The sequence below is a fragment of the Microcaecilia unicolor genome, chromosome 9 (genome assembly GCF_901765095.1).
Source record: "Microcaecilia unicolor chromosome 9, aMicUni1.1, whole genome shotgun sequence".
Classification (NCBI taxonomy): domain Eukaryota; kingdom Metazoa; phylum Chordata; class Amphibia; order Gymnophiona; family Siphonopidae; genus Microcaecilia; species Microcaecilia unicolor.
Window position 1 is genome coordinate 21,482,045 of NC_044039.1, and position 27,832 is coordinate 21,509,876.

The 27,832-nt window shown below is 45.1% G+C and overlaps 1 protein-coding gene across 2 annotated transcripts in view; it reads right to left on the reverse strand.

Annotated features, from left to right (window-relative positions):
• The window catches only part of EEA1 (early endosome antigen 1), a 138,089-nt gene that overhangs the window by 42,606 nt on the left and 67,651 nt on the right, over positions 1–27,832 (reverse strand). For both annotated transcript variants that reach the window (XM_030215574.1, XM_030215573.1), the window contains 4 exons: positions 23,261–23,374; positions 12,434–12,589; positions 9,255–9,394; positions 4,721–5,051 (listed from right to left, as the gene is read on the reverse strand). In XM_030215574.1, coding sequence (XP_030071434.1) covers positions 4,721–5,051; positions 9,255–9,394; positions 12,434–12,589; positions 23,261–23,374 — 741 coding nt within the window. The remainder of the gene's footprint in view (positions 1–4,720; positions 5,052–9,254; positions 9,395–12,433; positions 12,590–23,260; positions 23,375–27,832) is intronic.

Below are 27,832 nucleotides of genomic sequence, written 5' to 3' on the forward strand. Positions count from 1 at the left end.
TCCTGCTTTTAATATACCAAAAAAATTTTTTACTATGTTTTTTTGCCTCTAATGCTATCTTTTTTTCATACTCCCTCTTGGCCTTCTTAATCTGCGCCTTGCATTTGCTTTGACACTCCTTATTAGAGAGCTGCACGGCTTCCGTCCCCACGGGAATCCCGCAGAACCCGCGGGATTCCCGCAGGGACGGAGGCAGTTCCTGCGGGGTTCCCGCGGGGATGGAAGCTGTTCTGCGGGGTTCCCGCGGGGACGGAGTCAGTTCCTGCGGGGTTCCCGCGGGGATGGAACCAGTTCTGTGGGCTTCCTGTGGAATTGTAAGCTCCACCTGCACCAGCCTCTCATCTACCGAATACCAATTTCTTTGAGTGCTGTCTCCTCCTCCTCCTCCTCTTTGCTTTAACAGCATAAATGTGGAAAGTCTTCCATTAAGGAGGTGGTAGAGTCACAAATGATGACGGAATTCAAAAAGGCATGGGATGAACACAGAGGATCTCTAATTAGAAAATGGAAGTTATATAAAACCTAACCTTAAATGGCTGCATGTGTGTGGATGTGTCAAGTGACGCTTAGATGGGGACTCTGGCTGTGATGAATTAGAGCCGATACCTGGCAGACTTGTATGGTCTGTGTCTCATACATGGCAATCTGGTGTAGGATGGGCTGGAAAGGGCTTAGACAGCAACTTCAGTGGCTGGAACATGAGGACAGTGCTGGACAGACTTTTATGGTCTGTGTCCCACAAATGAGAACATGAATAGGCTGGAGTGGGCTTCGATGGCAACTCCAGCAGTTGGAACATAAGGATGGGGCCAGATAGACTTCTGTGGTTTTTGTTCCAGAAACACGAAAGAAAGACCATAATCAAGTATATAATATCACACTCGTTGATTTAATGATGAATTGATCATGAGTGTGACTATTGGGCAGAGTGGATGGACCGTTCAGGTCTATTTGCTGTCACTTACTATGTTACTATTAATCCTCTTTGCTCCCAGGCTGGTGCACAGACCTCAGCTCTGACACAGGCACGAGAATCAGATGTCACCTGACCTACTGGCGCGTGCATGTGGCAACCTCTCAGCACACACTGCCAGTGAATCAGAGACAAATCTTACATGTGCGCACCAGAGTGTTCCAAGTTCCAACTTCCGTTCCTTCCTTGCCTACAGTGCTGTGGCTCAAATCCAGAGAGAGACTGAGGGAGCTGACTGGAACTTTCTTTTATGTACTATTAAATTCTTACGGGGATGGGTGGGGATGGTTTAAATTCTTGCGGGGACGGGTGGGGACGGGTTGGGATGGTTTAAATTTTTGCGGGGATGGGTGGGGATGGGTAAGATTCCAGTGGGGATGGGTGGGGATGGGTAAGATTCCAGCGGGGACGGGCGGGGATGGGTAAGATTTCTGTCCCCGGGCGGGGATGGGTAAGATTTCTGTCCCCGGGCAACTCTCTACTCCTTATGCTGTTTCTTGTTATTTTCAGACGGTTCCTTCTTCCATTTTCTGAAGGCGTTTCTTTTAGCCCTAATAGCTTCCTTCACCTCACTTTTCAACCAGGCCGGGTGTCTTTTGGACTTCCGTCTTTCTTTTCTAATTCGCGGAATATGTATGGCCTGGGCCTCCAGGATGGTATTTTTGAACAGCGTCCACGCCTGTTGTACAGTTTTTACTCTCTCAGTTGCCCCCCTAAGTTTTTTTTTTACCGTTCTTCTCATTTTATCATAGTCTCCTTTTTTAAAGTTAAACGCTAACGTATTTGACTTTCTGTGTACAGTTACTTCAAGGTCGATGTCAAAACTGATCATATTATGGTCACTGTTATCAAGCGGCCCCAGTACCATAACGTCCCTCACCAGATCATGCACTCCACTAAGGACCAAGTCTAGAATTTTTCCTTCTCTCGTCGGCTCCTGCACCAGTTGCTCCATAAAGCTGTCCTTGATTTCATCAAGGAATTGTATCGCTGTAGCGTGTCCCGATGTTACATTTACCCAGTCTATATTTGGATAATTGAAGTCACCCATTATTATCACATTGCCCATTTTGTTCGCGTCTCTGATTGAAAAATGGTGATAGGAGTGTACTACCGTCCGCCTCGCCAGGATGAGCAGGTAGACACACTCCTATCACCATTTTTTTCCCTTTTATACATGGAATTTCAACCCACAATGATTCAAAGGTGTGATTTGTGTCCTGCTGAATTTGTAATCTATCTGAGTCAAGATGATTCCAGTACTGATTTTTTTTAAAACACCTTTCAAAGTAGGATAGTTCAACTTCAAGCAGTGCTTAGATCTTACTAAGGCAAAAGAAGAAGGGAAGTCCAAATAAGTAATCAACTTATTGAAGCACTCACCATATAATGATTTATACACCATACAAATAATTTTAAACTGTATTCTTAGATTAACTGGAAGCCAGTGTAATTCCTTCAATAAATGTGACACCCCATTATATTTTCCCAGACCATGTATCAGCCTAGCAGCCGTATTTTTCAAAAACTGTAGTCTGTATATAAGCTTTTTACTACAACACCCAAGCAATGAGTTACACTAGACAAGATATGGGATCAAAATTGCTTGTGGTATGCTCTAAAGCTTTTAAAATGAAGCTTACAGCGAATCACTCTGAGCTGCCTCAGACGAAAAAAGAATCTCTTGGACAAGGCCTTCACACGTAGCAACTCCCAAAACTTTGGAATAATTCTCTATTACTAGTATCTCTCCTGTTTCTAATTTAAAACTTTTATAGCAATAAGTCATGTTTTCCAAACTACAAAACTTTAGTCTTTAACCTATTCGATTTCAAAAAATTCATTCCGGCCCAATTATCAGTACAAATAATCCTTTTCAGCATGGATATAGTGTCTCCAATCCTATCTTCACATAGTAGAAAAATGTCAACAGCATATGAATAAACCAAACTCCCAAGAAGGACAGCACATTACCCATCAATCTTAAATAGATATTAAATAAAGAAGGTGACAATGGTGACCTCTGTGGGACACCACAATTCGCACTCCACTCTAATATCATCTTAGAATCCTTCTTCACTAAGTTCTTCCCTTCAAAAATTCTCCAAATCACTAAACATCACTCACTCCAATCTGACAGGCTATGTAATAGTTGGTCATGATCCACTGTGTCAAAAAAAGCAGAAATTTCAAACTGTAAAAGAATCATCTGCTTTCCCCTACTTAAAGCAATCTTAATTTCTGTTACTATCTCTAACAGCAAGGTTTCCGTGCTATGTAATGGTTTAAACCATGTTGTGAAACATGAAGACTGAATTTTTTAAAAATATAATCACTACTGATGCCAAAGGACAGTATGCCATTGGCTGTGGATGAAATGTGGCACCAGAGACAGATCTGGATGTCTGTCTTCTGGGAAACCTTCACATGAACAATTGTCTGAGCCGATGTGGGTTGGGATGGTAGGACCTGGGGTACTGTCCTTGGAAACTATGGTGTGCACTTCAAGCTCTGGGTAATTCCTAAGTAGCAGCAACTTCTAAATATGCTCAATATTTTCACACAGTTGGCTGGCCAGATTCAAGCACAGAGTCTAGCCAGTGGAAGCTTGAGTGAATGAATTAAAGAGTTTCAATCTGGCTCAAGTTAAGGAAAAGGGGTTTAATGCCGCACAGGCTGGAATATATGTAAAAAAAATATCAAGGTAGAAGAATGTCTTAAATATTTTACTTTTCTTATGTTGCCCTTGGTGTCTACAGTGGATACAGTATGGAGATATTTTTTTTGGAAGCGTTGGGCTTGCCATTGTATAATCTCCCTCTTGCTTGAGCCATATTTTGTCTGCCTCCAAGAGATGAGCCTGGGTTTGCAGTTCACCAAGAATGAGCTCAGACAGATCCTATGAATCTGACTTAGTTTCTTGAGAGTTCTTTGGAGTTGATAACAGAAAGGTCTACTCTCTTGGTTACAACTTGTACTTGAGCTGGGCTGCAATACTGTATTTGAGACAATACATCTAAAGAATAAATGAGCATTCCTTGGATAATGTATATTTCATTATTTCCTTATATGCCTTAACACAGGCCAAACCAGGAGCGCAGCCAGACCTCAAGGTGGGAGGGGACCAGAACCCAAGGTGGGGGGGGGGGGGGGGCATTTTGGTCCGCCACCCCCTCTACCGCCTTGCCGCCCTGCCTCTCCCCACCCACTTCTGCCACTGTCCCCAACCCCCGCCAGCTGAAGAATTCATCCACCACTTGTCTCCGGCGCCACCACATTACCTGCCTTGCTCTCTCTTCCCCTCATGTCTGGCTCTGAGCCCCGCCTGACCAGAGACCCAGGCCCCCGTGGCCCCACTTAGCTATGCCACTGCGCCAAACAGGGTGCAGATTACATTTACATTTAAATTTGTCATTAATTTATAAGATATGCTTTTTATTTTCCCAAGGGAAGAACCAGTTCTGCTTAGAGGAGTTAATCTACATTAAAATCCTTAACCAACTGTCATAGAAATTATGTCTTTCCCTTAGGTTCTCTTCTGCATGCAAAATAACATTTTTGCTTCAATTCCAAAGTGTTAAAAAATGCCAGCACTGCCAACATAATCATAGAAGACCTATAAGCATGTTTACATGTTTGACAGTTGAAAAAGAAAAACAGTGTCACTAGAATCAATACAAATTATTCTTGGGTAAAATCAGAACCAGAGAAGTGGCCCTCAGTATCACAGGGGTCAAGTCAACTCACCGCTTCTTCTAAAGCTGCTTTTCCTCTCTGTTTTTCTTTTTCCAGTTTATCTTGTGTCTCTTTCAAGGAGCTAATTGTCCTTGATAATTTGTCTTTGGTATCTTCAAGTTCTTTAAGCAAGGAGTCCTTTTCTACTACCACCTTCTGCAAATCTTGTGTTACTGTTTGGATCTTATTATCTGTTTCTTTTTTCTGTTCCTTTATATCTTGATTTAATTTCTGAAGATCTTGTTTCAGGGTGGCTTTTTCCTGCTCTTTCTGTGAACATTTTTCTTTTGCCTGCTTCAGGGCATCAGTCTTGTTTTGTAGCTCTAATTTAGTATTAGCCAATCTGTGTAAATAAAAATGAAAAATCTGCTAAACTGAAGAAAGCATGTAGGAGTTAATTCTAGCACAGTTGTTTTTCCCTCCATACATTTTGTCATCCGATTTCCTACATAAACCATTTGGGGACAACACAGAAAATCCACAGAACAAAGATTTTTTTCTAATCATCGTCCTGAGAACATTTACGCTCAGCCTGCTGGAGCAAGCCCTTCCCTTCCAATAAATTATGATGTATTTGAGTGTTGGTACAGAATGATTTACGAAAGTGTCTCAGATCCAAAATAAATAAGGCTCTTCCACACAACATTCTGGACCACTGGAGCTGGTGAGCAGATTTTACAAATGTAGAGGGGAAACAGGTTGCTACCAGCATAACCCCTTTCAGAGAGAACAGAAGTACAATCTTTGGCTATATTACTATTTTAGTCACATTTTGCAATAAGTGCCCATTGTTGAGGCTGCATGTCTGTCTATCCATATGTACCCTTGTTTTCCAAACGCATGGCTTGACACAGACAGAGCTGTCAGCCATGGAGTGCTGGACCCTGCCATCCAAAAATGATAGCTGAAATGGCAGTCACCATAAGCTCACTAAAGTAGGGGTCAGTCCAAGGCCTGATTGCACTGTAGCAGCATGGAATTGAGGAGGCATTCAGGGGGCCATCAGTGCATGCTCTTATCTCAAACTCCACTTCCTCTAGAAAATAGGGCAAAAAAAAAAAAAAAGGAGCATGCTCAGAGGACTCCACACATCTTAAACTTATGATGCTGCCACCACCAAAAGGCACTAGGGGCCAGATGCACTAAACTTAACAAGCCATTAACGAGCAAGTAGTAAACCCTGACATGCACTAAAGACTTTTTTCCAATGATGGTAGCAGCTAACGAAAACGGAATGCAGATGAGCAAATTGTGTAGAAACCCTATTGTAATGAGATGCACTAAGCTTTTCCGATTGCCTTAACGCTGGAAAATCTAACGAGAGGTTTGTACCTCTCGTTGGGGCTGCGTGGGATTGAAAAACTACAACAAAAAAACAAAAAAAATAGTGCTCCGCTTTAAAAAAAAAAAATGTCAATTTTGGTCTCCCCCCCCCCCCCCCCCCCCGAAGACGCCGCGCTGCTCACCCCCTCTGATGCGGCTCGATCCAGAGGACAGTGCAGTTGAGGATGCCCATCAAAAAAAAAAACGTCCACTTTGGCCATCATTCCCCCCTTGAAATAATAAAAACGTCTTTTTTGGCAGTGCTTCACTCAGCCGAGAGACCAGGAAGTCTCTGAGCCAATCACAGCGCGTTTAGCCGAGGTAAACGTGCTGTGATTGGCTCAGAGACTTCCTGGTCTCTCAGCTGAGTGAAGCACTGCCAAAAAAAGACGTTTTTATTATTTCAAGGGGGGGAATGACGGCCAAAATGGACTTTTTTGGATGGGCGTCCTCAACTGCTCTGTCCTCTGGATCAAGCCGCATCGAAGGGGTGAGCAGCGCGGTGTCTTCGGGTGGCACAGGGAGGCGTGTTTGGCATGCGCAGAGCAGACAGCATAATGCTTGGCTGCTCTGCGCATACTTGACCGGCCAACTGGCTGACTGTTTAACGATGGAATAGAAAATGCAAGTGAGCTACAATGAGCAGCTCATTTGCATTCCCTTTCCTCAATGCATGCCCGTTCCTTACCGATTCACTAAGGGAATCGGTAAGGGAAGAGCTCTAATGATTGTTTAGTGCATCTGGCCCTAGGTCACCCCTATTTAATAAGGGTATTTTCACAGGCACAAGAATGAGCGAGAAGAAATGGTTTTATCATTGTGCCACACTAAACTACACACATTATAAGTTGCTTTTTTCTTGGGTCAGACTGGTATTTGGGCTGTTTGTTTTGTCCCTACCTTATGGGAGGGGAGGTGGGAATAGAAAAGAGGGCAGCTATGCCAACAAACAATATAACTTCACGTTACAATGAATACAGTTCTCTTATTACCCAAGTGTCTCAAACATGGAGGGAAAAAAGCCTCAGAAGCGGATAGGCGTCACATAACTCTGCGCCTCCCATTTTCAATCACTAGCTTAAAAAAAAAAAACCTCAAATCTTTTAATTCAACTACTGCTTCTTTTTAAATTTTCATTGTTCTAATCATTTTTATAAAAAATATATTTACATAACTTGTGATCATATCAGGCCTCCCCAACGCTGGCCACCGTTTCGCAGTATCAAATCCCGCTGCTTCAGGGGGTATTGACCTTTAAACAATTGTTTCAGGTTCTACCTCGATCTCCCCTCAGTGAAGTTATATTTTTTGGCATTTAGTTGCTTCACTCCTTGTCGAAGAAGAGGGCAGCTATTGTATTTTGATGCAAAGTTTGAATACGCTATTGTATTTTATTTAAAATGATTCTCTAAGTGGCGCAAAAAAACACATTCATAATCTACAACCAGAAACTAAGACAATAAGACACTACTTATATAATTATAAACCAGTACATTACTGTATTGCTATGCTATAAGCTCCGATGAGAGCAGTATATAAATATATAGTGTAATATAAAAATACATTTTAATAAACCTTAGTCTTCTTCCAAATAAATTGTAGGTGGATCAGATATATGGTCTGTTTTGTGAAAAGACCAAACTGTATTTTTGCACGTCCAAAACTATTGCTTCATCTTTTTATTAATATTTTAACAGAGTACAAATACATAATCTCCAGAACTTCTCAACAACCATATGTATACCATAATACATCAGTATGCACACTTAATTTCCTATTATATTCCCTCTCCCCTACAACAGCTCAATAACAATTACATCACCGATCAATCTGTGCTTCTAGAGCATCCCTTTTTTCTACATTACTATTTCATAGATTCATATTTTACTTTTCTTCCACCAGTTCTCGAAGGGACTGTATACCTTTTTGTGATGTATTTTTCAACCCGAAAGTCATAAATCTTATTCATTGTTCATATGTCTCCCACTTTCTATATCACATACCCCCTTGTTGGCAAAGCTGCCTGTTACCAATGGCTGTAATAATCTATTTTGCCACCAACATGCAGAAATTTAATACATTTATTCTCCTTCTGGTCCCTCTTTCATGAGTTTGCTAAATAATGTTCAGGGAATTTGTCTCCCCATCACTTCCCTAATCATACCTAGTACAGCCATCCAAAATTTTATAACTTACTGGGCCTTGCCACCAGATATGGAAGTATATGAGATAGACTTGCACAAAATGGAGGTAGCACATTCAAATCTCTCATGGATATCCTGAAAATCTGATTGGTTAGGTGTGTCCCAAGAAATGGGACAAGAACCCCTGTTCCAAAATAACCCACTCTTCCGTGCTTATATTGTTTATTAATTTCATATACCACCTACCTTGCAAACAAATTGAGGCAGTTTACATATACAAAACCCAAGAAATAGAAAAGAATGCCATTAATACCAAAAACAAATAAAATATATTAACCTGTAAATGAATATACAAGAGTTTTTGAACAAGTCATTTAACTGCCCATGCTTGAAGACAGCATACTTTATAGGGCAGATACATTAGCTACATCAACTCTTGTATGATGTTGCATACGTTGCTGGCACTATAAACAAATGCAAAAGCTTGGACCACAGAAGAAGAGATAATTGAACTGAGTAAAATTAAGTAATTTCTCTGCTGTACTCTTAGGTAACAAGAGTACAGTAAACAACCCAAAAAAGCAGGGAACCAGACACAAAGCTTGCGTGTTGCCTTTCCTTGTGAAGATATGGGAGATGAGGTAACAAGAAAAGGCAACAAACTAGCCCATAAACTTGGTATTTTCAAAGAATATCACACACAAACTGTGTGGCTGGCTCCCTGCTTTTTCAGGTTGTTTACAGCTAGGCCTGTGACATTTTGTGGGCAAGTATCCTTGTTGGGGTAGAGTGGGAGATGGAGAAACAAATGTCACATGGCTCTGTCTCCTACAACACCCTTCTTCCTGTGATATAGGAAAATTACCAGTAATAGCAAGACCACCAAATCCATTGATCAGCAGCAGCATTAGCAAAATGGATCAGCTTTTCTTTAAGATTCTTTGAGCAAAACTCTCTTGCTAAGGCGCTAGGAGAGATTTCTCTACATATTACTTCACACAACTTCAAGATACATCACTTCAGTTTTATGCTCTCCTCTATGTGTTTCCCTGAAAAGTACTAAAATTTGAATTACTTACAATTCTTTTTCAGCTTCAAGTTGTCTGCTGAGTTCTGTAGCTTGGAGTCCAAGCTCTGAACATTGCTGCTTTTGCTGCTGTAGCTCTTGTATCACTTGTTCTCTGCTTGCCTTGAGATCAAGAATATCAGTTTCAAGTTTCTACAAGAGTGGAAACATGACATAACATTATTTGTACAGAACATGCCTTATACCTGTCATAACTAAATGATTCCAGTCATAATATAGTTTGCTTAAACGCTCTCACTTATTTTAAGCCTGCATGAAGTGGAGGTAACCTTAAACAGCAGTGGTATGATTGTTCTGGGCTTCCAAGAAAGCACTTGAATTATATGCATGAGACGAACATTATAATAATCACTGGGTTTCCAAGATCATTGAGGTGCCTTCAAGGAAAATTGGAAAGTTGGTCATTTTTCTCCGCCTCACTAGCCTTGGATACTGTGGAGATGAACAAAGATCTACTGAATAAGTCAAAGAAGCGTGTCTGCCTCAGTATGATTAATAAAAAAAACAATATGAAGGTGGTAATATCCAGAATGACCTACCAGAAGAGGCCATTAATAGTTTGGGTATGCTACTACAGATATGGAGGCTAATGATGGGACAAGAGTTGAGAGGTCAGGTGAAAGACATGGATAGGGGAGCTGGTATTGGACTGCATAAAGAATTTAAACATGCATCTACTCTGAACAAATATTAATACTGGATGGAGCATTTTGGTCTTTAACTGCTGTCATTTACTATTCTTATATTCAGCTTCATCAAAATTGTTTTTACACAAATCAATCTGTTAGACACACACTTCTAAATGGTGGAGTAGCCTGGTGTTAGAGCACTGGGCTGACAACCAGGGAAGCCCAATTCTAGTTCAACTGCTGCTCCTGGTGATATTGGGAGAGTCACTTAACCCTCCATTGCCTCAAATACTAAATTAGGTTGCAAGACCTCTGGGAACAGAGAAACAGCTAGTGCACCTGAATGTCTAAATCGTGCTACTACTGAAAAATGTGAGCGCTAAATCCTGTGTGTTAATGCTGTGGATGCTTGGGGGGGGGGGGGGGGGGGGGGGGAAATCAGCAAAAATAACCCCCTCTCCCCAATATTCAGTACACACTTTACAAAACAAACTAGATACTGCATATTTAAAATGTATAGCAGTTGCCAATTTATGTTCTGTAAAACAACTGCTATATATTTGACAATATTACAATATTACAATTTCTGCCATTTTGTGTCTCCCACAAGTTTTTTTCATTCCCATGTATCCCCCCCCCCACCCACCCCCCCCCCAAAAAAAAAGAGCATTTTCCCCTTTGAAAGGTTTCATTTCCTAGCACATATGAATCAAGGGTACTATGAGAATAAAAGGATTCCTAGCAGTTAACAGAAAAGAGCGAGAAAGGGAAGATAGATCACACTACGCTAAGGAAATAAACTTTGGGCCCAAATTCAGACCAACCCAGTCTGTACATAGTGCTAGCATAGGATTTTCATTGCCTGTGTACTTAATTCATGCCACTACACCGGTGATTCCAAAGAATGTTTTAACTATGGCGGAACACCTAACACAGTTTTTCATACACCAAGGAACCCTCAATTTATGTGAACGTATATACGTTCATACAAACAGATTTTATAATCTAATTTCTTGAGAAACCCTAGGGTTCCCAGGAACTCAGTTTGGGAATCACCGCACTACACCAGCTCTAGAAAACCCCTGAACTAAGAGAAAAGGTCAAATATCCGAAATGTAGTCTTGCGATATTTTTAACTGCATAAGGAAAAACTATCTGCAATGGCACAGGAGACATTTAGTTCTATTTTGGAGATATTCCTGTGCATGACTATCCAAGCTTATTTTCGAAACAGAAAGACGCCCATATTTCGACCCAAATCAGGAGATGTGCGCCTTTCTCCCGTGGGCATCCAAATCGGTATAATCAAAAGCCGATTTTGGGCGCCTCCAACTGCAGTCTGTCGCGGGAATGACGGGGGTGCGTCGGAGGCGTGGTGAAGGCGGGACGGGCGTGTTTATCGGCCGAGGAGAGATGGGCGCACTCGGCTGATAATCGAAAAAAGAAGGGCGCGAGAAGCGAAAATTTTCTGGACCCTTTTATTTCACGAAGTCCCCAAAAAGTGCCCTAACTGACCAGATAACCACCTGAGGGAATCGGGGATGACCTCCCCTGACTCCCCCAGTGGTCACTAATCCCCTCCCACCCAAAAAAAAGAACTTTAAAAACTTTTTTTGCCAGCCTGTATGCCAGCCTCAAATGTCATACCCAGCTCCATCATAGCAGTATGCAGGTCCCTGGAGAAGTTGTTAGTGGGTGCAGTGGACTTCAGGCAGATGGACCCAGGCCCATCCCCCCCTTACCTGTTACACTTGTGCTGGTAAATGGGAGCCCTAAACCCCCCCCCCCCCCCCAAAACCCACTGTACCCACATCTAGGCGCCCCCCTTCAGCCATAAGTGCTATAGTAATGGTGTAGAGTTCTGGGCAGTGGGGTTTTTTTTGGGGGGGGGGGGGGGATTTGGGGGGCTCAGCACCCAAGGTAAGGGAGCTATGGACTTGGGAGGTATTTAAAATTTTTTAGTTGTTACAAGTGCCCCCTAGGGTGCCCGGTTGGTGTCCTGGCATGTGAGGGGGACCAGTGCACTACGAATTCTGGCCTCTCCCACGACCAAATGCCTTGGATTTGTTAGTTTTTGAGCTGGGCGCCTTCGGTTTCCATTATTGCTGAAAACCGATACCGCCCAGCTCAAATCCGCCCAAAATCGATGCATTTGACCAGCACCAACCGTATTATCGAAACAAAAGATGGACGCCCATCTTTTTCAAAATACGGTCTGTCCCGCCCCTTCGCGTATCCGTCCTCTGAGATAGGCACCCATGGAGATGGGCATTCGCGTTCGATTATGCCCCTCTATGTATCTCTCATACTTGGGGCAAGGGCGTAAAGAATTAAAATCAGGCTACTTTCATCATTTTAGTTTTTAGGTGTTTTTTTTTTTTTTTTTTAAGCTCCGGCCTTTTCACTAGCAGTTCAAGATTCAAGTACAATAGTTATACCCCTGTACCTGAAGAACTTATCTAATTTTTTGAGAGAGGCAGTGGAGGATGAAGTGACTTGTTCTTGACAACAGGATTTGAACCCTAGCTGAATCCATGCATACCTTAAGCTGTCCTTTTAACTCTTCTGCTTGCTGTTCTAGACCAAGATGTTTTTCCTTGTACTCTTTAATGGTGGCTTCCAGCTGAGTACAGTGCTCTTGCTTGTCATGTAGCTTTGCAGTGATCTGATCCAGCTGAGTGCTAACCTTGTTTAACTCCTACAAAATGAAATACGCATTAAGACATTATTTTATTTTATTTATTGCATTTGTATCCCACATTTTCCCACCTATTTGCAGGCTCAATGTGGCTTACAATACATCATGAAAAGTGGAAATATAAGAAAATATTCTTTTAATATAACAGAAGGATCTTGAGTAACATAACAATAAAACATGATAAAAGTTTGACGAGTAAATACTGTAAGGCAATTCTGGATAAATGTATCGGAGTTCATATTTGTTGATCTTTGTGGTATGCCTTGTTGAAGAGATGGGTCTTCAGTAGTTTGTGGAAGTTGGTTAATTCATAGATCGTTTTTAAGCTGCGCGGCAGCGCATTCCAGAATTGTGTGCTCAGGTAGGAAAAGGTTGACGCATGCATTAGTTTATATTTTAGACCTTTGCAGTTGGGGAAGTGAAGATTAAGGAATGTGTGGGATGATTTTTTCGCATTCCTGGGTGGTAAGTCTATCAGGTCTGGGGCATCTCCGTGAATGATTTTGTGAACTAGGGTGCATATTTTGAACGTGATGTGTTCTTTTGAGTGGGAGCCAGTGTAGCTTTTCTCGCCGGGGTTTAGCACTTTCATATTTTGTTTTACCGAATATAGCTGCGGTGTTCTGAGCTGTCTGAAGATTCTTGATTATTTGCTCTTTGCAGCCAGCGTAGAGTGCATTGCAGTAATCTAGATGACTGAGTACCATTGATTGTTTTGGTTTGCATTAATATTGAGGAAACACTAAGGAAAAATTGTGCCCTACCTGATAATTTTCTGTATTTTAGTCCTACTAGACCAGTCCAGACAAGTGGGTTGTGTCCATCTACCAGCAGATGGAGACAGAGATAGAAAACAGTTCCAAGTGATTCATTCCTTAAGAGTCTAGCCATAGAATGTTCAGTATTTTAATTAGCCAAGCAGTGGTTCAGTATTTTAATTAGCCAAGCAGTGGTGCTCGTAAACAGATTCAGTCAACATAGAAAAGTCAAGATGACCTGATCCATTCAGCAAATAACTTGTAGAATAAATGAAGAATACACTCTACCGACAAACAGGCATTGAACTGAGTCAGAAGAAGTAAGAAATGCTGCTTGCTTGGGAAGTCTAGAGTCAGAGAAACCTATGAATGAGGAAACTAAAGATCAGCAAGTAAGGAGGGGTTCTGGACCATTTGTGAAGTCCCACCCAGTGCATCCCAAGATACACTGGGCACGGAGCCGCCATTTTGCAGGCGGCACTGAAGGAAGAGGAGGTAGGCAGGCTACCTCCAACTCAAGGTAGGGGGTGGGGGAGTAGGGGGATTGACAATGGACCACCAGGGATCCCTTGCTAATGCTGGGGGGGGGGTTTGGGGGGGCTGGAGACCCAACGGTCGAGGGACCGGAGGTCTGCCGGACCTCCAGCTCCCCTGTCACTGGGGGGGAGGGGTTTGGTCACCCACTGGCCACCAGGGACTTTTTAGAAATGCTAAGGGGAGTTGGGGGGGCTGGAGACCCACTGGATCTCCAGCCCTCCCTGAACCTGGGGGGTGGGGGAACGTTCCCTACCAAAGCAGCTTGATCTGAAATATGGTACTGGTACAGGAAAAAGGCAAGCTGAAGGAGGCAGGATGCTGATGCAACAGAGATTTGCAGGCCCAATTTGACACAGACCACGAGTGTGATATGGAAAGCACCGAAGCAGCCGTCACTGGAGCTGAAATAGCAAATCTGCAAAAGGAAGCAGGCTGAGGCAGAGACAACATGCTGCAGCTTGGACGGGAAGGCTGCTTTCGTAGTTGAGCAGGTAGGCTGCTGTCACAGGAGGACTGGAAAAAAACTGCTGTTGCAGTTGGACAGGACAGGAAGGCTGCCATCTCCACCATGAAAGGTGGGTAAATGTCTCAACTTGGGATGAAGACTTTTGCTGTAGCCACGACTGGCAGGCTGATGTTGCAGTTGCTAAATGAAGATTACTGTGGCAGCAAGAACAAAGACTGCTGCTGTATCTGGCGTACACAAGGAGTGGAGCTATGGCAATGGCTATACGAGAGCTGTTGCAGTAGTATGCCATCAGGCGTTGTTGCAGCCGTGGGAAAGAGGCAGCCATGCTGAAAAGGAAGGCTGCTATTATAGCCATTGTAAAGAAATGCAACTCAAATGCAGAATGCACAGCTCACAGGAAACCAATTGACAGTTATCACAAAACCAACATCTAGCTGCCGCCACTGCATCCAAGCCATCTGTACTTCAAAAAACAAAACTACAGCAGAGTGGGATGCAGTACCTTATAGCTGTAGAACTAGCAGGGTAGAACACACCCACACGGTGATACCGCCGCTGTCTGCCAAGCCCCAATGGGAAGGTAGCCGACGATAGTCAGTACAAGTGGCTGATGAGAAACGACGCTCAATGTAAGGGACAACTCACCAACATAGTAAAAAGTTAATCACTATGGTGAGAAAGCCCCAGGAACAAGCCCAGAGATGTAAACACAAATACAACTCACTTGCCTAGAAGATAAAACCCCTAGCCAATGCAAACCGCCTCAAAACTCAAACTCCTGGGACAGAGTAACACCCCAGCAGACAAATTGATAATCCCTATAGATACCACAACTAGAGCCATTCTAACAACTGGAAAGAGAAACAAACCAAAAGGAAAAAGAGCTCGGCAAAACAATGAAAACCAGACAAGCTCATGAAAGGAGCTGTTTTTTTTTTTTTTTTAAAGTAGGCATGGATTGCTAGTGAAGTGCAACCATTGAGAAACTGCTTAAGCCCACCAAGGCTTCTGAGAAAAACTGTCAAACAGTTTCTACCCTGCAAGGACGGCACAGAATAGAGCCAATACGGAAGAAAGAGGCATAGTTAGAAAATACTACAGCTGAAAATCTCTTCAGCTGAAAAAGAGAAATATCGTATTGAAGTAACAGTGTGGACAGAACTCTCAACATCTGAGGACTGTTGAAATGGAGAGTAACAAAACAGAGGCACAGAAGGCTATGAAAGGAAAATATGAATTTACCTCCAGGAAAATTTAAATAAAAAGAGCAACGCATTTATGATGAGTAAACCAACTTACAGAATCAAGTAGGTTTGAGCCTCCACATGCTGCCACAGCAAAACTGCAGAGGAGTAAGAAGGGTGGGGGGATCAGCACTACTCTGTCACCAAGCTCTGGCCAAGTTTTCAAAAAAGGAAATGGAGCTAAAGTCCTCCAAGAGGAAACCCCCTGGTCAACTGATACCCAAGCTTGAACTGTGTCAGAAGCTGGCTGAGAAGCACCCAGTAGGAGCTGAATGTTCCATCAACCGTCCTCTTGGAGGCAGAATATACTATACATTCTATGGCTGCACAATACCTTAAGGGGTGAATCACTTGAAGCTATTTTCTATCTGTTTCCACCCACTGATAGACAGACACAACCCACTTGTCTAGACTAGTCTGGTAAGGGTGCTAAGGGGGGGGGGGGGGCATTTTAACAGTTTTCTCTACAAATTTTCTTTGGATTTCTTAAAAAAAAAATAAAACTTTCACTCAAACTATAGTTATCATGCAAATCCATTTACTTCTATGATTTTTACAATGGTTATTAGGCTATATGTCCAAAGGTGAAATTAGGCCTTACCTGCTAATTTTCTTTCCTCTAGATCCTCCAGACCGTTCAAGACGCTTGGGTTATGCACTCCTAACAGCAGAGGGAGACTGAGAACACTAAAACTTCTTATACAAGTAGCCTGTGCAGACCTTCTACTAACCAGTAAAACAGTAAAGCAGAGGAACAAAACACCTCCACCTAAACAAAACCACTGAATCCACACTCAGATCTCCTCCCCTTAAGACGGGGGAATTCAACTGCAGATGGGCAAAAACGATACCACAAACTGCCCTTAGTAAAACTCCAGGACCCAAATCACAGGAGGTACTAGAAATATCAGCAACTGAAGTCTAAAGAAATTATCATACTGAACTGTCCGATATACTGGGTGGGTTCTTGAACGGTCTGGAGGATCTAGAGGAAAGAAAATTAGCAGGTAAGGCCTAATTTCACCTTCCTCAGCAATCCTCCAGACCATTCAAGACGCTTGGGACGTACGAAAGCAGTAAACACATCTAAGGGTGGGACCTGCGAAGCCCAGAGGACAGGACTGCAGCTCCAAAACTGGCATCCTCCCTTGCCTGTACATCCACTCTGTAATGTTTGACAAAAGAATGCAGGGAGGACCACACCGCCGCTCTACAAATGTCCACCGGTGGAACAAAACTACTCTGCCCAAGCCGCCGCCGCCATCCCCCTAGTGGAATGTGCCTTGAGCTCCACCAGCACCGTACGGCCATGCAATATGTAAGCCGAAGAGATGGCATCTTTCAACCACTGAGCTATAGATGCCTTAGACGCAGCCGCTCCCTTCTTGGGCCCCCCCCCATGAAGTACAAATAACCTGTCCGAAGACCTGAATTCCTCCGACCGCGCAAGTAACCCTTCAACACTATGCGCACATCCAATTTCACCAAACGACACTGAGAAGCATCCCCCATCTGGTCCCTCAAGACCTGCAACAAAATCACCTGATTGACATGAAAGGAGGATACCACCTTAGGCAAAAACGAAGGCACTGGACGCAGCGAAACCTTTTCCTTAGAAAACCACAGAAACGGAGGCCTACATGAAAGAGCCTGAAGTTCCAAAATCCTGCGAGCCGACGATATAGCTACCAAAAAGACCACCTTCATAGTAAGGTCTTTTATCAAAGACTCCAAGGGCTCAAAAGGAGAACCCGCCAAAGAGTCAAGAACGATATTAAGATCCCACTGAGGAACTACCGGCCACTGAGGAGGACGAAGCAACTTCACCCCCCCCCCCTCAAAAAAACGGACCACATCCGGGGAAGACGCAACCGACCTGCCCTGCACCTTACCCTGAAAACACGCCAAAGCAGCCAGCTGCACCTTCAAAGATGACAATGAAAGGCCCTTCTCAAAACCATCCTGCAAGAAATCTAAAATGCACGACACAGAAGCTGTCGAAGGGACACACGCCCGGTCCCCACACCAATCTTCAAATACGCGCCACACACGCACATAGGCCAAAGACGTTGAACGTTTGCGAGACTGCAGCATCGTCTGAATCACCTGAGGGGAAAATCATTTCCTTCTCAACCGTTCCCTCTCAAGGGCCACACCGTGAGAACCGAGCCGGATCTGGCATGACAATTGGACCCTGACACAACAGCACCGATGATCGCCCCCAGCCGCAGGGGCTCGCCTTCTAACAAGCGCATCAGATCCCCGAACCATGGCCGACGCGGTCAATTCGGAGCCACCAACACCGGACCCGCATGACATTCTACCCTCTGCAGGACTCGACCTATCAAGGACCACAGGGGAAACACGTACAGCAACACCCGCTGAGGCCACGGAAGTACCAACGCATCGATCCCTTCTGCTCACGGATCCCGACACCAACTGAAATACCGAGGAACCTGAGCATTCTGTGCCGACGCCATGAGATCCACTACTGGCATTCCCCACTTTAGAACTATCTGGTTGAACACCGACCGGTGCAGAGACCATTCTCCGGGGTCCAACATGCGTCTGCTTAGAAAATCCGCGTTCACGTTGCCCATCCCGGCCACCTGCACCGCTGAAATCTGCACTAGATGCCTTTCCGCCCAACTCAAGAGCAGAGTCGTCTCGATTGCCAACCACGGACTCTTTGTACCGCCCTGCCGGTTGACATACGCTACCGCTGTCGCGTTGTCGGACATGACTCTTACTGCCTTTCCGACCACACTGGAGCAAAACAAGAGCTAGCCGAATCGCCCTCGTCTCCAACCGGTTGATAGACCACTGAGCTTCCTCCGTTGACCACCGCCCCTGCACGGACTGACCGAGACACTGAGCTCCCCAGCCCAGCAGACTGGCATCCGTTACCAGAATCACCCACTGAGGAGGTTCCAACGGCATGCCCTTTTTCAGATGGGCCGAGCACATCCACCACTGGAGACTGCACCGAGGAGCCCCCCTCAATGGCAACCGCAACTCCAAACTGTGTACCTGGGAAGACCACCGGGACAACAGAGCCGCCTGAAGCTGACGCATATGCCCCCTGGCCCATGGTACTACCTCAACTGTCGCTACCATGAGGCCCAGAACCCAAAAGGTACATTCGAACCGTCGGACTCTGAACGGACATTAACAGCCGGACCTGCTGCTGAAGAGAGGCAATCCGAGAACCCGGCAGAAAAACAAGACCCACTGCTGTGTCGAACCGCACTCCCAAGTACTCCAGACTCTGCACTGGGATCAACTGACTTTTGACTACATTCACTACCCATCCAACCGATTCCAGAAACGCGACCACCTGAGCCATCGCCGCAACACTGTGAGCCCGAGACTTCGCCCGGATCAACCAGTCGTCCAGATATGGATGCACCAGAATTCCCTGCCTCCGCAAAGCCGCTGCTACCACCACCATTATCTTGGAGAAGGTGCGTGGAGCTGTTGCCAGACCAAAAGGCAGAGCACAGAACTGAAAGTGCCTCCCTAAAACAGCAAAACGAAGGAAACGCTGATGGGCCTCTCGAATCGGCACATGCAGATACACTTCCATGAGATCCAGTGACGTGAGAAATTCTCCCTGACGAACAGCCACACTATGACCGAGCGCGGAAGGATGGCACCTTGAGCGCCCCATTGACCATCTTGCGATCTAAAATGGGTCGAAACTGGTCCTCCTTCTTCGGCACCACAAAGTAAATGGAATAACAACCCATTCCCTGCTCGTGCCGAGGAACGGGTACCACAGCTCCCAACTGGATTAAGCGACCCAGAGTCTCTTGAATAGCCTTTAACTTGACTCGAGAGTGACAAGGAGAGGGAAGAAACAGATCCGGCAGGGGGTGCTCGAACTCGAGCGCATAACCGTCGCAAATGACCTCCAGCACCCACTGATCTGAAGTAATTTGGGTCCACCCCTGATAAAACAGACTAAGTCGCGCCCCGACCTTCACCAGAGGCTGGACCCACACACCTAAGGAGGACTTATTACCATTTCCGGCACCTCCGGAGGAGTCCCGACCTCCTCGACGACCCCCTCGAAAGGACTGCGTCCGATGGAAAAACCGGCTTTTAGGAGGAGATGCAAATCAGCCCGGCCTGTACCGCCTCGCGTCCTTAAACCAACCTCTAGCCAAACCACCTCGACTAGCCGCCTTAGGCCGTAACTCCAGCAACCGTGAGACCTTGGTATCCCCAAGACCACATCAGTTTATCCAAGTCCTCTCCAAACAACATAGAACCTTAGAAAGGTAGAGAACACAACTTTGCTTTAGAGGCCACATCTGCCACCCAGCCCCTAAGCCAAAGAGCCCTGCGAGCCGTCACCGCCAGAGCCATATTCTTAGCCGAAGCCCTTAGCAAATCATAAAGTGTGTCCGCCAAAAACGAAGACCCCATCTCCAATTTGGCCAGGACCGGAACCAAACCAGTCCTATCTAACGCAGGCTCATCCAAGAGCTTCTCCACCCAACTGAAACAAGCTCTGGCTACCAAGCCCCCACACACAGAGGCTTGCAAGGCCAAAGCCGACAAATCAAAGCTGCACTTCAGAAAGGACTCTAGCTTCCTATCCTGAGGATCCCGTAAGGCTGTACCGCCATCCTCCGGAATGGCCGTAGGCCTTAGTAACCGCCGTAACCACCGCATCCACAGTAGGTGGTTTCAGCAGGGCCAAATCTTCCGGAGGCAATGGATACAGCCGCGCCATAGCCCTAGACACCTTACAAGCAGCCTCCGGCACAGACCATTCCTGAAAAACCATGTCTCTAATGTCTGAATTCATGGGAAAGGAACGGGAGGGCTCTCCGAATCCCCTTAACCAAGGGATCTACCTGGGGTCCCTCCGCAGAGGGAGTGGCCGCCGGAGCAAACATCAAAGCAGAGATCACCTGATCAATGAACTCTTACAACTCCTCCTTATGCTCCTCTCCTGGGTCACTCCAAACCTCCGACCCAGGCAGAGAAAGTATCTCCATAGGCTACGAAATATCCACCCGCGGGCGCTCAACTCCTACTGAGCTAGCAGCCTCCGGGGAACAAACAGCCTGAGAGGGGCCAGCTCTCCAGGCATTATACAGAGACCACACAAACTCAGGGGGGAAACCAGACCCCCCTCCCCCCGATGCTGCTGAAGCCCCAACAACACTTCCCGCAGTCTCAGCGACGGACCCCCCTCACTCCCAAAACGGCAGGTCCATCGCGTGATCCGCGGCTAAACTAGGCGTGCTTCCCACCACACAGGGGTCCCCCGGCGCCGGTACGGAATGTGCTTCCCGCCAAAAACGGCTCCGTCGAGGCCGACATGGGACGCGCAGCCAAAATAGCCGCCGTTCCCACCAAAACCGGCCCCGCTGTTGCCGGCCCAGAATGTGCGGTCAAATCGCCGTCCAACACCTCCGCCGACGCAGGGGAAAGCATGGGGTGCAAGAGCGCTGACAATGTAGGCTCCCCACAAAATTTACATTGGCCACCTTTCACTTCAACGCCACGCTTCGCACAAAACCGACATCTCGCCAGCTTAGACATAATGGCCGCGAACACAAAAAAAACAAACAGTTGCTTTGTGCTCTGACAGACTAATAGGCAAAACCGCCTAAGGCAAGAACGCCCTTGAAGACGTTTTATCTCTGGACTGCCACAAGAACGGCCAAAATAGCCGCCTTTTAAAAACGTTAATTTTTTTCTTTTTTTTTTTTAAACCTCGTTGCTGATGCCTAAACGCCTCAAGGGTACAGAACGAGGTCTATAGCTGAGGTCAAACAGTCCTCCAGAGGAAGAGCACAGGGGGAGGGACTCGGCCACCCGGGTGTGATACCCCACAGGGAATAAGAAGCCCCTTAGGACTTACACTCTGTAATAGAGATCCAAGTGTGGGTTCTCTAACATTTACAACCCAACCTAGAAAGCCCAAACGGGCCTACCAGACTGAGTACACTGCACAGGTTGCACACATCTACCCTCTGCTGAGACTGAGAAAATACTGGTTAGTAGAAGGTCTGCACAGGCTACTTGTATAAGAAGTTTTAGTGTTCTCAGTCTCCCTCTGCTGGTAGGCGTGCATAGCCCAAGCGTCTTGAACGGTCTGTCTGGAGGATTGCTGAGGAAATTGCTATTTATAAAAAGCACTCAAGAGTCACGTACTGTTTATAGAATTGCGTTTAGAGCCAATTTCTGCGCCAAACTTTGGGCACAGGGGATTTATAGTACTGAAAAGGTGTGAGCAAAATCTAAATAAATAAATAGTAACTGAAACCTGGTTTAAATCCTGGTGCTAAGTTAGACGTAGATCCCCTGTATTCAGTAATTCTGCACACATCTTTAGTGAACAGCACTATGGCCATGCCCCCCTTTTGAGTTACACACTACGATTTCAGCACAGATCTTTATAGGATAGCGCTTAGCAAATGCACGCACAAATTCAAATTGCTGCCAACACCAATAATTGTTAGCACCCAATTATTGGGGCTAATTGGCTCACTAGCCAATTTACTTGCACGTGCATCTCAGGATAGCACCCAATTTTGCACAAATAAATTTGGGTGTAATTTATAGAATCGGGGAAAAAGGAATTGCAATGAAAAGGGTAATGGGATTTAATATACCGCCTCTTTGTGGTACAATCAAAGCAGTTTATAATTATTATATGCAGGTACATACTCTGTAGTTGCTTCAAAAATACATCAATTCACAAATACACAATGCTAGAAATGAGCCAGATTCCAAGCAAGTCTGTTCACATTCTTGTCATTTTTATCTATGGCAATTATAAAAACATTACAGATTCTGAATAAAGTGAAATTTTAAAGAGTCCTCTGAATAAAGTGAAATTTTCAAGAGTCCTTTGCATAGGGTTACTTATCTGGATAATAGATTTTTTAGAAACTGAATACCTGAAGCACAAATGACCAGACTTCAACTTTCATACTTTGGATACATCATGAAGAGAAAGAACTTTAGACATTATGATTGGCAAGTTTGAAGTTCAGCGAAAAACAAAGAGACCAGCAATGCAAGGAATCAAAACAAACATGGATGCCATTATCAATGCTTAGATGCCTGACTGAAAACCAAACACAGTTCAAAGCAACTATCCAGAGGATTACCATGAGTTGACACTGACTTGATGGCACTTAACATAATACCTTTTTGTTGAACAATTTTCAAAGGGAAAGCATAGCCATGGCCCTCAGAAAATTGGTGCAAAATCCATCTGTGGACTTTGCAACAGTCACAGTTTTGAAAACAGTCACCAAAAAGTATAATTAAACTATTGGATTCTGACCCATTTACATTTTAATTTTAAAAAGTTATACATACACATATATGTATACGCACATACATATATCTCTCACAGTGTGCTCAAATTTTCCACAGACACATGCTGGGGTTGTAGCATCAATGAACTTAGATACTTTGGTATAGCACAACACTCAAGTGCATGGAAATTCATACCCATTTACCTGATTATTTTCAGCAGAAAATACAAAAATGCATAAAAATCTCAGTGGCTTTATGCTTGTGTCAATATTCCCATAAATGCACTGCCAAAACTGGTACCATTATTTCCATCAAATCCACTTCTCTCAGTTCAACTTACTGGACACAAGACTGGTGTTTTATTTTACCCTACCTGTTGCTTATCCTGAAGTGCATTTTGGGCTGTATCCAAATGATTCTGAAGATCTGCTCTCTGAGCAGCTTTGGCTGCTTCCGTGGACAGCAATAATTCCGTCTTTGCTTTTAGCTGAAACCCATTAATTGTAAATTTAGAAATACAGAAACGCCAGTTTTAAACCAATAGTATATATCGCAAGAAATCAAGCAATTCAAAATACATTTTTCTTCAGAATGTTCTGTACACACTACTAAATCTGAGAAGAAATAGTATTAGAACATTTCTATACAGTCCTTTTAGAAAACAGCTAAATTCTACACACTAACCCCTTAATTCTATGAACTTGCATGCCCAATTTTGTGCTTAGTGTGTAAAGTAGCACACGCAAGTTATAGAATAATGATAAACATGTAAAATTAGCTAATTGGTTTTAACCAATTATTGGCTATAATTGGTGTTGATGGGTACTAAGGAGAAATGAGACCTTACATGCTAATTTGCTTTCCATTAGTCCCTCCGGACCAGCCCAGAATGTGACTGATGGGTTGTGCATGCCTTCCAGCAAGTGGAGACTGAGAAAAAAAAAACCTGTGACTCTAGAGAGAGCCAATAAGAGCCCTTGGCTACAGGAGAAAGATCCAGTAAAAGTACCAAAGCAGAAGGAAGTAAAACAATAAGTAAATGGTCTGTGCATACGAAAGCCTGAGCAGCCACCGGAACACTGCCAACACAGGGTGTGTGCCACCAATATAATGTGACCAATGACATGCCCCCGCATATCATGCACAAAAGGTTACATACTAAACCATAGAATTTGTGTTTTCTTTTTCTTTTTTTAACAATGAAACCAGAAACCAGCAACACCGCTCCCAAGAAAACAATATCACGTAACTCTTGAAGACAAGGAATACCTAAAGGGAGGGATCTGGGCCGGTCCAGAGGAACTAAAGGAAAGCAAATTAGCAGGTAAAGTCTAATGTCTCCTTCCTTAGCGTCCCTCCGAACTGGCCCAAAATGATGGGAAGTAACAAAGCAATAAGATTATGGAAGGGACCCTTACAGCCCCGCCATCAAAACGTGTGCCCCGAAAACAACTTGCAATCGATAGTGCTTAGAAAAGGAATGCAAAGAAGACCAAGTCGCCACCATACAAATGTCCTCCGGAGGCACCAGACAACGATCTGCCCAAGAAGTAGCCTGACCTCTGGTAGAGTGAGCCATAACTCCTTCCGGAACAGCTTTCCCAGAAAGAAGGTAAGCTGATGCAATAATTTCCTTAAGCCAATGAGAACTAGTGAGCTTAGAAGCCATAAGCCCTTTGCGTGAATCTCCGATGAGAATAAACAAACGATTGGACCAACAAATCTCCTCTGTAGACTTGACATATTGCTTCAGAACTCTTTTGACATCCAAACGCTTCAAGAGACGCTGCTCCTCCAACCCAGAGTAAGAACCTAGAACAGGCAACACCACCGGTTGAATGAAAACAAGTCAATACCTTGGGCAGAAAAGGAACTAAAACCACTCAATCCAAGCTGAATTCCAAAAACGGAGACCTACACGAAACAGCCTGCAACTCCAAAACTCTCCTAGCTGAAGCAATAGCCACTAAAAACAATGCCTTCAGGGTTAAGTCCTTCAAAGTACAAGAAGATAAAGGCTCAAAGGGAGGCTTGGTAAGAACCGAGTAACAAATTAAGATCCCAGTGAGAAAAAGAACAGCAAGACGGAGGACGCAGGAGGTTAACCCCTCTTTAAAAACCAGAACACATCCAGGTGGCTAAGCCAGAGATCTTCCTTGAACACGACCTCGAAAACACGACAGAGCTGCAAAGTGCACTTTAAGAGAAGTCAAAACAAGGCCTTTGTTGAAACTACGCTGCACAAAATCCAAAATTTGCAAGACGGACGCGCGAAAGGGAGCTATCCAATCTCCTCACACCAGGCCTCAAAAATCCTCCAGGTGCAAACATAATTCAAAGAGGTAGAACGCCGATGAGAGCGAAGCATAGTAGCAATTACGTTAGCAGAGTATCCCTTCTTGTCAGTCTCACCCTCTCAAGAGCCAGGCCGTAAGACAGAATCGACCCAGATCTGGATGAAACACCAGGCCCTGAGCCAAAAGATCCTGCCTGACCGGAAGCTTGAACGGATCTTCTACTAGAAGCCGCTGAAGGTCGGCGTACCTCGGTCTGCAAGGCAAATCTGGCGCCACCAAGATCAGACTGCCCCTGTGCATCTTGACTCTTTGAAGTAGACGCCCTATCAATGGCCAGGGAGGAAAGGCATAAAGAAGACCGGTCAGCCAGGGAGCAAACAGGTCCATCTTGGGGAACCCCCAACGGGTCACCACTGCCCGAAACACCACATCGCTTAGATCCCACTCCCCGAGATCTAGCATGTTTCGACTGAGAAAGTCTGCATGAACATTTTGAACTCCTGCCACATGAGCCGCTGACAGCGCCACCAGATGCACCTCCGATTAACAGCTGTGACGCTTCTTGCTCTAACTGCCGACTCCTCATTCCTCCTTGCCGATTGATGTAAGCCACCGCAGTGGCATTTTCTGACATCACACAGACTGCTTCGTCCCTCAACAGATGGAGAAAGGTCTGGATTGCTACTCTAACTGCCCTGGTCTCTAACAGATTTATTGAGCAAGATCTCTCCTAAGGAGACCACAGGCCTTGAGCATACTGTCCCTGACAGTGAGCTCCCCATCCCTGGAGACTGACATCTGCTGTAACCACCCTCCAGCTGGGCTGATCCAGAGGCATTCCCTTGGTCATACTGGCATCTCGCAGCCACCAACGTAGGCTGCTCTTCACCTGGGCCGGAAGTGACAATTTCTGATGTACAGAGTCCTTCTGCGATGACCACTGAGAAAGAAGCAACCTCTGAAGTGGCCTCATGTGAACACTGGCCCAGGACACTGCCTCGATCGCCGCCACCATTGAACTCAGGACCTGAAGGTAATCCTTGGCTGCTAGTCTCGGTGACTGCAATAAGTGACGAATCTGAGACTGCTGTTTGAGGACACAAGCTGGCGGAAGAAAAACACGGCCCTGCAACATGTTGAAACAGACTCCCAGGTACTCCAATGACTGAGATGGCTGCAGTCAGATCTTTTGTGCAGTGACTACCCAACCTAGAGACTTCAAGAAGTCTACTACTCGAGCTGTCACCTGAACACTCTCCTGGTAAGACTTTGCTCTAATCAACCAATCGTCTAAATAAGGATGGAGTAGAATGCCTTCCATTCTGAGGGCTGCGGCTACTTCGACCATGACTTTGGTAAACGTCCGAGCAGCAGTCACAAGCTCGAAGGGAACAGTCCAAGAATGAAAATGCTGGCCGAGTACTGCAAACTGAAGGAAAAGTTGGTGTGCCAATCGAATAGGGATATGCAAGTAGGTTTCTGTGAGGTCGAGCGATGTCAGAAACTCCACGGTCTGCACCGCCAAAATGATCGACCGCAAAGTCTCCATATGAAACGAGGGCACCCTGAGGGCTCAATTGACCGTCTGGAGCCCTAAAATCGGCCTGAAGGAACCCTCTTGCTTGGGAACCAGAAAGTATATGGAGTAACGTCCTAGACGCTGCTCTGCCAAAGGAACTGGACAAATAGCCTGAAGGTCGAGAAGTCTGCGTAGTGTGTCCCTGACAGCCCTGGTTTTAAGCAGAGAACGGCAGGGCGACTCCATGAAAGCATTTGACAACGAACGAGCAAACTAAGGCGAACCCCATCGTGAATAACCTCTAGAACCCACTGGTCTGAAGTAATTTGGGCCCACCTCCCATAAAACTGCGCCAACCGAGCTCCTACGTGAACTGGAGGCTGGGCCCACAAACCTTCATTGCTGAGGACGGGAGGAAGACGAGAAAGAATTTCCCGTTTCCTGACCGACTCTACGACTACCCCAAAAGGAGTGGGTCCTCTGAAAAAAAAAAACAAAAAAAAACTTGGATCGTTGAAACGGAACTACTTTGCTGGTCTATACCGAAAATCACGGTTCCTACCACGGCCGGAAAAAACACCACATCCAGGCCCCCTGGGACAATCCTCAGGAAGCCTCAGAACTTTAGCCTCACCCAGGCTACGTAGCAGCTTATCCAACTCATCGCCAAAGAGAAAAGAACCCTTAAAAGGAAATTTACTAAGCTTGAACAGAGGCCGCATCTGCAGACCAGCCAAGAAACCAAAGAGGCTGCCACACAAAGAGCCATAGACTTAGAAGAGGCCCGAAGTTGTAAAGAGCATCCGCCAAAAAGGCTGAACCCATTTCCAACTTCGCCACTTCAGCATCTATCGCTGAAAAATCATCAGAACGGTCCAAGACCTTTTCAGACCAACAAAAACAGGCTCTCGCTACTAAAGAACCACAGATAGCAGCCTGAACTGCCACGGCAGAAATATCAAAACTATTCTTTAACAAGGATTCTATACAGCGATCCTGGACATCCCTCAAAGCCGTCCTGCCATCCACAGGAACCGTATTTCGTTTAGTGACTGCGGACACCACGGCATCCACCACTGGAGGCCGTAAAAGATCCTTGTCTGAATCCGGAACAGGATAAAGCCTGAGC